Source organism: Brachyistius frenatus, unplaced genomic scaffold (genome assembly GCF_029030835.1).
Source record: "Brachyistius frenatus isolate BFR_SWC_R1_liver_20210118 unplaced genomic scaffold, ASM2903083v1 Contig_227, whole genome shotgun sequence".
NCBI classification, from domain to species: Eukaryota; Metazoa; Chordata; class Actinopteri; family Embiotocidae; genus Brachyistius; species Brachyistius frenatus.
The window spans coordinates 418,933-431,320 of record NW_027210826.1 but is presented as its reverse complement, the minus strand read 5'-3'; the positions used below and the strand labels follow the sequence as shown (position 1 = coordinate 431,320).

The 12,388-nt window shown below is 40.4% G+C and overlaps 1 protein-coding gene across 2 annotated transcripts; it reads right to left on the bottom strand.

Moving 5' to 3' along the window:
* Positions 1–4,577: 4,577 nt before the first annotated feature.
* On the bottom strand, positions 4,578–11,974 carry wdr73 (WD repeat domain 73). Of its 2 annotated transcripts, XM_069719937.1 has the most exons (8): positions 11,861–11,974; positions 11,022–11,089; positions 9,837–9,922; positions 9,655–9,743; positions 8,966–9,033; positions 8,320–8,484; positions 7,444–7,800; positions 4,578–6,797 (listed from the first exon to the last, which is right to left on the bottom strand). In XM_069719937.1, exons 1-8 carry the CDS (start codon positions 11,917–11,919, stop codon positions 6,532–6,534), a joined length of 1,158 nt encoding a protein of 385 aa, XP_069576038.1. In that variant the 5' UTR covers positions 11,920–11,974; the 3' UTR covers positions 4,578–6,531. The 2 variants fall into 2 exon arrangements, with proteins under 2 accessions (XP_069576038.1, XP_069576039.1); XM_069719938.1 differs by lacking the exon at positions 9,837–9,922.
* Between the last annotated feature and the right edge of the window lie 414 nt (positions 11,975–12,388).

The window sequence follows — 12,388 nt, the reverse complement described above, 5'->3', positions numbered from 1 at the left end:
CCAGCTGAAGCTGCGAATCAATCGTTGAAATAATATACCTTAAAATGATAAAAAACCATTTCAAAATATGGAATTTGAAAATATTTTACACGTTAGGTTAAAAATCAGCAGGTCACGTGCGCCATGCAATACCGGAAATATGATGATACTGTTACATTTAAGTAAAAAAAATAAAAAATTAAATAAAATATTGGCATCCCACAGAGATCTGTATTAGTGCAGGAACAATCAGGGCTGTCTTGTCTTTGATATTTTGGGGGTTCCTGGTATTATGTTGTTGGCCCGAAGCCCAACAAAACACAGACCAGTTTTCAGTTCATATCCACCTATATAATGAAAAATGATGCATTTTCACTGAGTTTTGAAATTGTGCAGGCAGCTATTGGGACAAGTATTCTTATGTTTTATTTTCATCGGTGTAATTCTTTGAGAATATTCTTATTGGTTCTTTAAAATATAATTTATTTTTTTACCGCAGCAACAGAAAAGTCAATAAAACTAAATGATATCTCACTTAATATTCTTGACATCAAAATACAGTGAAGTTTAGACAGGATGAAGAACAGAAGTCAGTCATCAATATCAGCCTCTCCTCCTGCTCTGCTGCAGGTAAAGGTGTGTGTGGGGGGGGGAGGGAGGGGGTTAAAAGACTCAAATTTAAATTAATAACCAACATTAGTGGTCTGTGTGATTAGAAAATGGGATTCAGGAAAGTAACCTGATGTTGCTCGGACAGGAAATGCCTTCAAACAGTCTTTGTACTCGTGAACTGACACTAACTGGGATGGTTTGCAAAATAGTCAGCAGTGATGTGAGGTTTGTGTGATTTGTGGCTGCTGGGATAAGACATGGGAAAGAAACACGTTTTATGGTCCATTAGATTTAAATCAGCAGTTGCCTGTCGTTCTCTGCCTCCCCAGGGAGCCGTGAATTGCCTCTTGAACGGAAAGAGATTTCAATTTAAACTTCACAAACAGATGCTGTGAAGCTGGTTTTGGAGGCATCGCACGAATAGACACGAGTCATTCATACTGTTCAGTGAATATCTGTTAAAATGGCTGTGGCATCATTAGGCCATGAGAGAGTTCGGGCTCAAGGCTCACTGTTCTGTCACTCAATGTAATTGCTGTGATTTTTTTTGTGTGTGTGTGTGTGTCATTTCAAAAGCCTCCTCGCTTTCTCCCTTTTTGCTTTTGTGCCTTTGCAATTTCCCAAAACACACCCACTCAGAGTTGAGAGACTTATGGAAAAAAAAAATGTATTGACTTTGTGAGGAGTGAAATATGGGGAGTCAATGGAGCCAGAGCCTTTTTTTTAATCAACCCCTACTGGCCATTGGTGGTATTGTAGTTGAGGCACTTGCACATTGGCTTTACTTTTTGTACTCTGAAGTTACGTCCACTTTTATATACAGTCTATAGGTAAATGCTGTTGTTGTTTTTGTTGTTGTTTTGTCCTGTAACGTGGGTATATAGGCTTTTATAACCAGATTCTACGACACTGCGTGAATATGTGGGTCTGGACACACTCTGGTGGGGATTGTTTCAAGTCGCGGCATCATAACGAGTGTAGACCTCAGATTAATTGTAAACTGTTGCAGCAGCCTTTAACAAGTCTCCTCTGACATCTGACATACGTTGTGTGCTGAAACTCCCTCGATATTAGCAGAGTGCAACGCCATGTCGGTAAATGACCATTGAAGACTTTATTTTTTTTAAAATAATTTTAGGCATTGTTCTTGCTCTGGCTTCATTTCCTCAATATTAACTAGCGTTGTTACAACTGTTTATATCGCTTCGCCTACCACCACTGCCACTGCTGAAAGTAAATATTGAAACAAACGCTAGATTTCTACGTCATCGCACTTTTTTTTTTATTTACATCATGTGAATGTAAATTATCACCAAATATCGCAATCAAAATCAGTGCCAAAAATCCTGTATTAGTCAGGATAAATTAGATGCGGTCCATCAAAATAGTTTAGTGGAGTTAACCGTTAGGTTCAACCAGTTCAGGACAAGATTGTTTCCAGCCAAAGTGATTTTCAACCGTCTGATTATTTCCTGTCGCCACAACTATACCTGTCAAAGAAGTTCAGGTAATGCAATGCTGACTAGGCGCCTTTTTCTATAATGCTGAATGTGCAGAAGCTCCCGAAGGTAAGATTTTAGGCAAAAACTTTAAAAACAACAACAACAAAAACCTGTTTGACTTGCTGTTTTCCAAGTCACATTCCCCTCAGATGTTTTCTGTGGGAACATTATTTCTGCAACCAACATGAATACAATATCTTTTGGGGAAAAAAACAACAACCACACAAATAAAAAATAAAAAATCCCTTCAGATGTTTTTTTTTCCCCGTTTTAAATCCATTTCATAAACAAGCTTTGGTAAGAAAATATTTCCCTTTAGTATTATTTGAATAGCTGAGTTGCCTGATAACATAATGAAGAGAAGCTTTCAGTGGGATGTCGCCACACAAATGGACGGTCAGGTTTAATTAAAAACTCTGCATCTGGTTCACTGGAATAAAATGACTTTTTGCTTACAAGTAACAAAGAATTACGTCACATCCCAACTGAGTGCATTTGTTGCTGCTCGTCAGCCGGCCACATTTCTCTGAAGGATAAAAGCCAGTCAATGGGACTCGCAGTAGATCATTTAACAGGAAATTTAAAGATTTGTCGTGTTGACTCGGCTTGTCACCAAGCTGTCAGCTCAGCATTGTGAATATCTGGAGGAGGTTCAGTTCCTGCTTCCTCTGCCTGCTCTGTGATATCTGTTCAATGGCGCTGTAATTATGTTACATTGTAGGGAGAGTAATTGTTGAAAGACGTGAATGGTTCAAAGCAAAGTCAGAGAGGACAGTCAGCGATAGTGTATTTTTAGCCATGCTAGTGGCAGCTCTCTGGGAGAAAGTCAGAGATAGATTTTAGTTTGCTTTGGACGGAGCCAAGCTAGTTTCAAATTGGATGAGCAGACGTGATTCACAAAATATCAAAGTATTCATCGACAATAAAAGGATTCATTTCCTCCTGTTAGTGTGATAAAAGCTACAGTGATCACCTTTGCTAGGAAATTAAAAAGCCCAAGATGATGTTTTGTTTGAGCAGCAAATTGGCACATTTGAGAAATTGCAACCAAGCTGTCAAATATTCAGAGGAAACTTCAAAGGGAAATTAAAAAAAACCCAGTTAAAAATCAACTAGAATCCATTGCTGCTGCTACATCTCAGCCTCTCAAAGCTTGTGGACATTTGCGTCCACAGTCCCGGGGATTTATCAGGGCAGCGGAAAAAAAAAACGTTTAAAAAAAACAAGCATGTCTTTGCCTCATGAAACTGTGATGAGCTCAGGAGCCGCACAATAAGAGCTGCCAATCACAGGCAGAGACAGAAACACTCAAGTCTCCTCGCATTGTGAAGTGGTGAAAGTTTGGAAACCTTTAGTTGCAACACGGAAAAAAAAAAAAAAAAAAAAAAAAGCCTGCAGACAAGGAAAAGAGTTGAACTGAAGAGTTTACTGCTGAAGAGGGAGTTGGAGAAGTTGCAGCAGTCGGTGCATTTTTACCAGCAGTGTGTTTAGAAGACGTTTGTTCAGCTTGTGCAGATGAGAAACACCAAAGTTTAGGCGGAAATTGCAGTTCAGTCTGAGGGAAGAGCTGCAGTTTGTACTTTTTGGGTTATGTTGGAGGGAAATCCGGTGACACGGTCAAGAGGCAAGAAAAAAGGCAGTAAAGTATGAAATTAAGTTTCGCCTGCTTTTTAAAAATGCCATTTCTTCAATGCTCGTTGCCCGGCGAGGAGGAAATAGGTGCAGCGTTGTATAGTCAAATACTTTCGTCTTGTTATTTTCCTGTTGGATGGTATCAGGGGTCCGCTGATGTCCAATTTATTTGTAGTTTTCTGCAAATCGCAATTTTCCTGAAGAGTATTAGAGGAGCCAGAAGAAGAGCGTGACCAAAATTGCCAATACAGTGTGCAACAACAACGACTCCGCATGTTTGTCAGATTCTGGTCTCGGTCTGTAGTTTGAGATCATGCAGAGTCGTGAACGTGGGCTGTATGTAAAAGTAGACACAGCTGAAAAGTGAATCCTACCCGGAAGTGCCTTAAACTGCAATACCACCGAGGGCCACTAGGGGGCCTGCTCAAAAAAAAGGCTCCTGCACCATACAATCCCGTGCAACCTTTCCTTTCTTTAAGGAAATACAGTCGAAATATTTATTTTATTTTGGTGTCATACGCTAAAGTTACTCCTTTTTATTTGTTCTTTTGGGGCTCCAATCTCAAAATAATCCCGTCATTAATTACATATTAGGGCTCAAAAAGCAGCATTTTTATGGGGGTCTTTGTTTGATTGACAGGCCGATTTCAACTATGGTTGAGCAGAGTGTACATTAACACACTAATCTCCCTGAAGTTTCCAGAAAAAAATATAGCTGATATAATCTAAATGCTGTCCAGCTGTTACTTGAATAATCATATACTGCAGTGCTTTCTCAAGGCTTTAAATATATTATTAAATTCTAACAACAACAACAACAAAAACTTGTGTACATTTGCAATGTGGGTTTTATTGTCAAGTGTTTTTAACCAGACTTTAGTATTTATGTTTGACAGAGTGTATTTGTAAGTATCCACATTGTTTCTTTCTGAAAGAGAAATGAAGGTTTCCTTGACCTCTGTTTAGGTTCATGATTTCTATACAGAGAACACCCTGACAGTCAACACTCAAAAAGAACATTTCTGTCAAATACATAGTACAGCTGAAAGCAGGAAAAATGTCGTTGGTAATGAACAGTAATTACCAACAGTGTGGGCAGTAAACGGTAGGAAGGTCGAAGTTATTGTGCTGTTACATGACATGAAATAGCAGGGGAGTGGGCTGGACACTGCTCGGTAAACTGTCAAGAGAAAAATAATTGAATATTTGACACTGAAAGGCCTTGGAAACGGTACCACTCAAGAATGTTTAGGAATTTGCTTTTTGGGCTTTAATAATTTAACTTTATGTTTTTTGGCCAACATTTTGTGAGGGCAGATATGGCAAATTTATTCTCAACTTTTCTTTCACTGTGGGATGTTTTTGACGATTGTAACTATTGTACAAACAGACAAAAAAAAAAAAAAAAAAAAAAAAAGTCGACTCGATGCATTGGGGAACAAATGAGAAGTGATTTCGGATTTCTAACGGCCGTCAATGTGTCGTCTTGTAGGAACCGGAGAGCGAGCTGGTGGTTGAAGTTGCAGTCTGAAGGTATAAAGTTTTAATAAATCATCGTCTAATACGGATCGAGGCTCAGCAGGCGGCAAAAAAAAAATAGTAGTGGAGAATCATGGAGGAGAGTTGAGGATAAGCGGAATAATTTAGTAATTACTCCACTTAGAGTCACTGATTTTACGCAAGGAAAAAAAAAAAACAATTAAGATGAAACCTGAGAAAACAGACAGCAGAACGTTTTTTTTTCTGAAACTCTGCAGAGTCCTCCTGTGTGCTGGTCTGATGTCCATCTCCACGCATTCATTTAATGAAAATATTTATCTGTTGCTGCTCCATCACTGTCACAGATGTGTCGTGTTGCGATACAGATGTTTTTAGGATTTGAGTTTTAAAGTTTCGGCCAGTTTCCAAAACAAATGTTCTCGATGTTCCCGGCGTTTTCTTGCCGACACACTCGTCTCTTAAACGGCTGCCTCAATCCCGATGGATTTTCAAAGAAATGGATTTCTTTTGTGCTCGCTGGAGAGCACAAAAAAAAATTGCAAACACAACTTGATTTTTAATGTAGGTGGTTTCAACAGAAGAAATAGTGTACGAGTTGAGTGAGGAGGATAGAATAAAAAAGGAAGGACACATTTCTCCATGAACAAAAGAGCCTCATTCAATTCTTGAATAGATTTATACGCAGTTTGTGACCAGATATTTATTTTCACTCATTATGTTCATGAATGTCATGGCAATTTGAGCTTTCAATGATTTCCCGAAAGAATTTATTAAAAAAAAAAAAAATGTACGTGAAAGGAAAAAAAAACAACAATCAGTATGGTTGGCTACAACTGGAGGTTGGATAGTTTGGGGTGAACTGACCCTTGAAAAAGACACATAGCCTTGTTGGACGCAAACATCCAATTTGGTTATAAAAACTACAACACAAAAATGTGTTGTAATCCAAAAAACCCAGGATTCAAAAGGAAGCGTTCAGCGGGACCAGCTGTGACTTCAATCCAACAGCAGTTCATCTGTAATTTATCAAGGCAACATTCCGTTTGATTTTTGTGAGATTATTTCCACTTTTTGATCCATTAAGGATCGTTTTCTTTCTAAATTTTCATCCGAAGAACTGCCTGCAGTTACAGGAGTCCACAAAGGCCGGTTCTGAAGTCACCACATCAGACGGTGATTCGTTTGTCTTTCTTGTGGTTTCAGTGTTGTTGTTTTTTTTTCCCCTGACCCACATCAGTTTGTGAAGCTTCACCTCAGTCATCACACAAGCTGGTTTCCTCCTCCTCGTCCCAGGCGAACTGGATCTTCACTTTGTTCCCGGTGTCGGACCTTCAGCGGCCGATCCGGCCGGATCCACCCAGTCCCAGACGTGGATGGAGCCGTCCGAGGCGGCAGACAGCAGCGTCCGCGGCCGCTCGGGGTGCCAGACGTGGGCGGTGACGAAGACGGGGACGCCGTCGTCGGGCTGCTGTGACGAAACCGCGTGACCTCGGTGCTGAAACAGCGGCTGAGCTTCCTGCTGCTCCGTCCTCCAGACAGACGTGTTGTAGATCTGAACTACGCCGCTGAAACCTGACGGAGGGGAAGGCGGGAACTTTAGGCGCTTTTAAATGAAACCAATCTATTACGTCTTCATCCCGGGAAATGATTTATTGAAGGTAAATTTGTGTTTATTATAATCTGGCTTTCTTTAGGCCATAATTTCTATTAGCCATGATGTTTTTATACTCGGAACGTACACATCAGTAAACAGGTGAAGAAACAGTTTTTCCTGATTATCTAAACCACTTTATTTGACACGCTGGTAATAATCCCTGATTGTTCAGGAAAACTGAAGGTGTGAAAGCACCATTAAACTGGGACACTCCAACGTTCGTCTTGCGCTATTCAGTGATTGGCCAAAGAAAATCCAAAATATCAAACAGCTGACTGGGGGACATACTGTAGATTGAATGTGTTAGACATATCTGAAATTCTAAACAAAGTCTGACCAATTTTTCCTTTTCCAAGAGCTGCAGGTTTCCACAGTAAAATAACTTTTAATATAACCCAATAAACATAAAACACCTACATGTCCCCACAACAGACTTCAGTCTGGATGGTTTTATATCAACGGTATCAAATGTTTTTATGCTCAAAGCAGATGATTATTTGTCTCGGCCTGATTATAAATCACAGAAAAAAAAAAAATAACTGCGCAGTGTCCGTATAAACCGACCTGACACGGAGATGCAGTCGTCCAGCGCCGGGGCCCACGACACTCCGACATCGTCCAGGCTGCAGCGGCGTGTCTGGACGTCCAGCTGAGCCCGACACACGGCTCCTCCCGGGTTCCTCAAGTCCGACACCACCGCCTGTCCAGAGGACGAGAGCCTCACCACCCTGCAGGTGGACAGGTGCGGCCCTGCAGAAACGTCCGTCCACCAGGCGACTCCGTCCTCCGGTGGAGGGGAGACCTGAGGAGCAGCAGACGTCCGAGTGTCGGCGATGACGACGCTCCCGTTACGGCAGCCGGCGAGGAAAACGGCGTCACTCACAAACTGTAAGGAACTCAGAGGAGCCGCCGAGTCGGTATCTGCTGGGACGAAATGAAGACAAAAGACATCGTGTTAAAAGGACGAAACAGCCGCCTCGGTGGTTTGAACCGGAAGAGCAGCTGAAGGAAAAGTAAAACGGGCTTCCTGCTGCGACGTTCACAGCCGAAGTGCTTTTGAACAAAGCGTCAGCTGATCATACACACAAACACTTAATGCACAGAACCGCATGTGATCAACTGAAGCGAGCCGAGATGGATGGAAATAAGGTTTTAAAAGTGTAAGTATTAAATTACTTATATAATACACACAAAAAAACTTGTTTTTAAGTCAGAATTCAGTTTTCAGTGCGCTTTCATGACAATAACACCACAGACTAAAAACCTGCTTCATATTAGTGCATCATAGGACACAACTAGAGTTTAACAAAATGAGAATAAAGCCACATATTTAACCACAAGGCAAAAAAAAAAAGATGTTAATGTCACCCTGCTTTACATCAAAACTGAAATATACGCTTACATCTGAGCTTGAAGAAAAACAGTAAACCGCAGTGTCACCTAGTTTATACAGCGTCTGTCCTGAGGTCAGCTGAGTCAGCTGGACGTCGCTGCTCTGAGCGCCGTGAAGGACTTGGGGCGGCGACGAGAGTCGAGCCGCGATCCTGCTGCCTCCCTCCGAGACTCCCTTCCTCCCCTCGATGCTTCCCGTTCTCCTGATCACATCTGGCATCGGATGACAGCGGACAGCCAATCACGTTTCAGGAAGTCAACAAACAACAGTTTACAACACGAAAAAAAAGTCAAGAAGGCTGTTTTTAGTTTTTTTTAGTTTGTGGCTCTGAGTGGGCGATGGGTTTATTGTTAAAGTCGTGTTTAATCACATTACCACAAACTCAAGACATATCAAAGATAATTTCACCACAGGACGTCTAGTTTTAGGACTTGATGGGAACCAGGTGGGAGCAGGTCGGGGGCCCTCAATACATGTTTTGGAGCCAGCCTCTAGTGGCCCTCAGTGGTATTGCACTTTAAAGAAACTTCAGCTTTGGCCTAATTTTTTCAGACTCGGAGCCGAGGCTATGCCCATTTTAATATACAGACAATTATTTTATTTTTTATTTTTACCTTCATAAATGATCTTTCATATTTAAATTAAACCTGCCAGCACGACACACAGAGGAGCTTCAGGGTCGTAAAAACTCACCGCTGTCGTCTCCTCCGAGGTCCCATACCTGCAGGTCACAGCTCAGCCCGTCGTTGGTCACAACACACCTGCCAGAACAACAACACAATGTTCGATAAAATATGAAAACATGCAATACAATCCTTCATCTTAATTTTCAGATGATTTGTAGGATTAATGTTAAATCAATAAAACGTCAGAAAACAGTGAGTCCAAAGATTTCTTTTCACAACAAAACCAGAGGATGTTTGGTATTTTGGCCTGGAAATGAAAACATTGAATCAATAATCTCATTACTTTTCTGTTCCTTCACGAGCAGATTAACCAACTAATTGTTTCAGATGAAATATTCATGAGGCTAAAAGTGCATTTAACACATTTAAAATAATGAAACCGGCCGCTTCCAATATTACTGATTTACTGTTGAGCCTTTTGTTTTGTTATAAATGTAACTTAAGTTTAATTATGTACGACAATACTAATAAAGCGTTTTTTTCAAAATCAGACACCAATTTAGAAAAATGTTGAAATGATGTTTCTTTTTTAGGTTCTTTTATGTCTTTGTCCCTGCATTTAATCAATATATTTCAGCTTTTACAAAAGAAGCTTTGAGCTTTTCTGAAGGCGAACACATCACAGGGCTGAGACATCAATGGAAATGCTGCTAGTTCTTGCTGAGCTTTCGTCCCCCCGTTTGTGTCAGAACTCGCCTCGTCCCTGGGATGTGTTTGAGGCAACGAACGGAGCCGTCTGTGAATCCACCGTGGGCAACTTTAAAATCCCGCTCTGCGCAGAGACCCTGAACACATCAACACAAAACCGCAGCGGCTCAGAGTCACATCTGGAAAAATAAAGACCTACAGTTTGGACAAATGTGCTGATTTTCTTTTACCTTATTTTCATCAGCAAAAAGTTTCAGCGGCAAACGAAGCTCCAAAATTTCATTCTTAGACGGACTGTAGCCCGCGACACAGACGGCTGCAAACACAACAAACACCGATGGACACGAGCAAACAAAAGGCCGGAGATGTGGAAGGTTGTCTCATTGCATATTGTGCGACACTGAAAAGCTTCGTGGCCACATCTCCTCTTGTGTGAGGTTTGCAGCGGGATCAACAGTATTGTGTTGATGTTTTGTGCAGATGGACGGCGTTTCTTGCGATGACTCAGCAGGTGATGAGGGGAGGTAGCTCACGTCCGTGTTCTGCATTGTATGTGCGCACAACTTTTTGTTATTATGTAATAAAGAAAATGTGAAACGCATTTTACTTACAAATGACGACAGAAATCTACAGAGTCTGGAAGGCCACAGTGGGAATTTTTTTTTTTTTTGCAGGATTACTTTTGCATTATCTCAGTCAGGTTTTATTTCCTCTGACCCACAGAGAGAGAGAGAGTGAGCTGTGTTATGATAAAAGTATTATTGAATATATTGCTGTGGCTGCTCAGACACTAATCTGCACCATTACAGTGAAAAAGGAAAACCAGAGGCGCTGGTTCAGAAGCTCGCTGACTCATGTGTGATCATGACTGCAGTCTTGGGATGACAGCTATATGAAAATCCACAGCTTTTCTGACTTTTATATAATTGTAAACCGAATAATTTTAGCAGTTTCGGACCATTTAAGCAGCTTCATATCATAAATCAAACTAAATACTTGTTACACTGCAGCCAACCTGACCAAACGTTCAACTGGAGGTTCAAACAGCCGTCCAACTAGACGTAGATTGAACCCCAGCGGCGGTCGAAGAATAATCACATCTATATTCAGCAGCACAATCAAGCAGAGCATCTGCAGCTGTGTTCACAAGTAGTGGCTATAAACTGTCAGAGATTGGCCTTGGAATAATGAACATCTTTTGGTATTTTTCTCTAGTATCTGCAGAGAGTTTCCATTCACTGCTAGTGCATCATAATGTACTGGACCAATACACACACTGTTAATATGAATCAGAAGGAAGGTAAAACGTATATTGCAAGGCAACACTAAAGAACCTGCGGTAACCGTGAACTTTCACGGCTCTGTAGGTGTCAGTGTAACAGACTATTGACGTTACATAAAACAAATCAACTCACTCTTCGCCGACGTCCACTCGATGACCTGCGTCGGATGTTCCAGCTGATACACATGAAGATCTTTGTACCTGAAGGAGACGGACAGGTGTTCATTTCTGCCCAGATAACAGAGGATCACAGCCAAAATATACAAACATTACAATGAAATCCACTTTTATATTATGATATTTGAAAAAACTAAAAAAAAAAAAAAAACTACAACTGACACATTATTTAGGGAAATGTTAATTGTTACTTTATTTTGTGTGTAAATTCATTTTACATTCCTAAAATATCCCTACACATGTGTGGCATCTATTCGTGATGTTTAAATGCACAGTCTTTATGCTATTTTCTTTTCTTTTTTTTATCTTTAGTTCTTCAAAGCTACAGCATTTTAACGTTAAGACCAGGCTCCGTCCAGAAATGTTGGTATTTCATATTTTCTTGTCTCCAGCATCACCGCACATACCTTTGTTGTAAAATGTAATTTGATTTCTGCAATCGTTTGGTCACATAATTTAATTCGTCTGAATATATAGTGTTTAAATTCAGGAAGTTTGTTTTGAAAACTAATCCAATTAGGCAGTGCTTGATTGTGGTCCATGTGGTAAACTAATATAAACTGCCACTTAAGCGATATTAGTTGTTGCTTGTTGTAATGCGAGTAAGCCGAATTAAAAATGACTAACGTTTATACAAGAAAATGCTTTTCATTTGTAATTGTAATGAATCTAAAACTGCATGAGAGTAAAACTTTAGATTTTTAAACGGCGTTCAGGCTGCAAGGCTGGCTGGAGTCGCTAGCAGCTGGTGCAGTAAATATTGCAGTGCAAACAAGCAGTAATAAGTTTGCTCACGTTTTCAGGGACTCGATAAACCAGTCGTCTAAAATATCATCAAACTCTGCGTCTTCCATCTCTCTCGTCAGATCACGTTCAGCAGGAGGAAAGCTGTTCACCCACCAGTTTCTGTTCAACTTCCTCAGCTTTTTATTCTGTGGTGTCTTGAGTTCATTTAGAGTCTCTAACACCGCCACCTGCTGGTCTGGAGTTTCTATTCGGTTTTAAAGCGAGCGCCGATTTACAGGATAGACGGATGAAGATTTTATAGTTTAGATATACAATATTATTAGGGCCCAAGCACCGATGGTGCGAAGGCTCTGTTGTTTTACAAGGAATTTATTCTTCCCTGTTATTATTTTAGTTCCTTAAGATTAAATCGCCTTTTTTTGGCGGCTTTAACATACTCAAAAACTCATTAAACTTGGAACATGACCTCGGGGAAGACCTAAATAAAATACATTGAGTTAATTAAAAAACAAAAAACAAATGGAATTGAATTATGTAAATAAAATAAATTAATTGAAATTAAATTGAATTACATTA

Coding starts and splice junctions, on each gene's coding strand:
- wdr73 (XM_069719937.1), bottom strand. CDS start 11,919: ATGGAAGACGCAGAGTTTGATGATATTTTAGACGACTGGTTTATCGAG. Junction 9,034..9,654: donor AAACACATCCCAGGGACGAG/GCGAGTTCTGAC, acceptor TTGTTCTGGCAG/GTGTGTTGTGACCAACGACG. Junction 6,798..7,443: donor CGACTGCATCTCCGTGTCAG/GTCGGTTTATAC, acceptor CCCCTCCGTCAG/GTTTCAGCGGCGTAGTTCAG.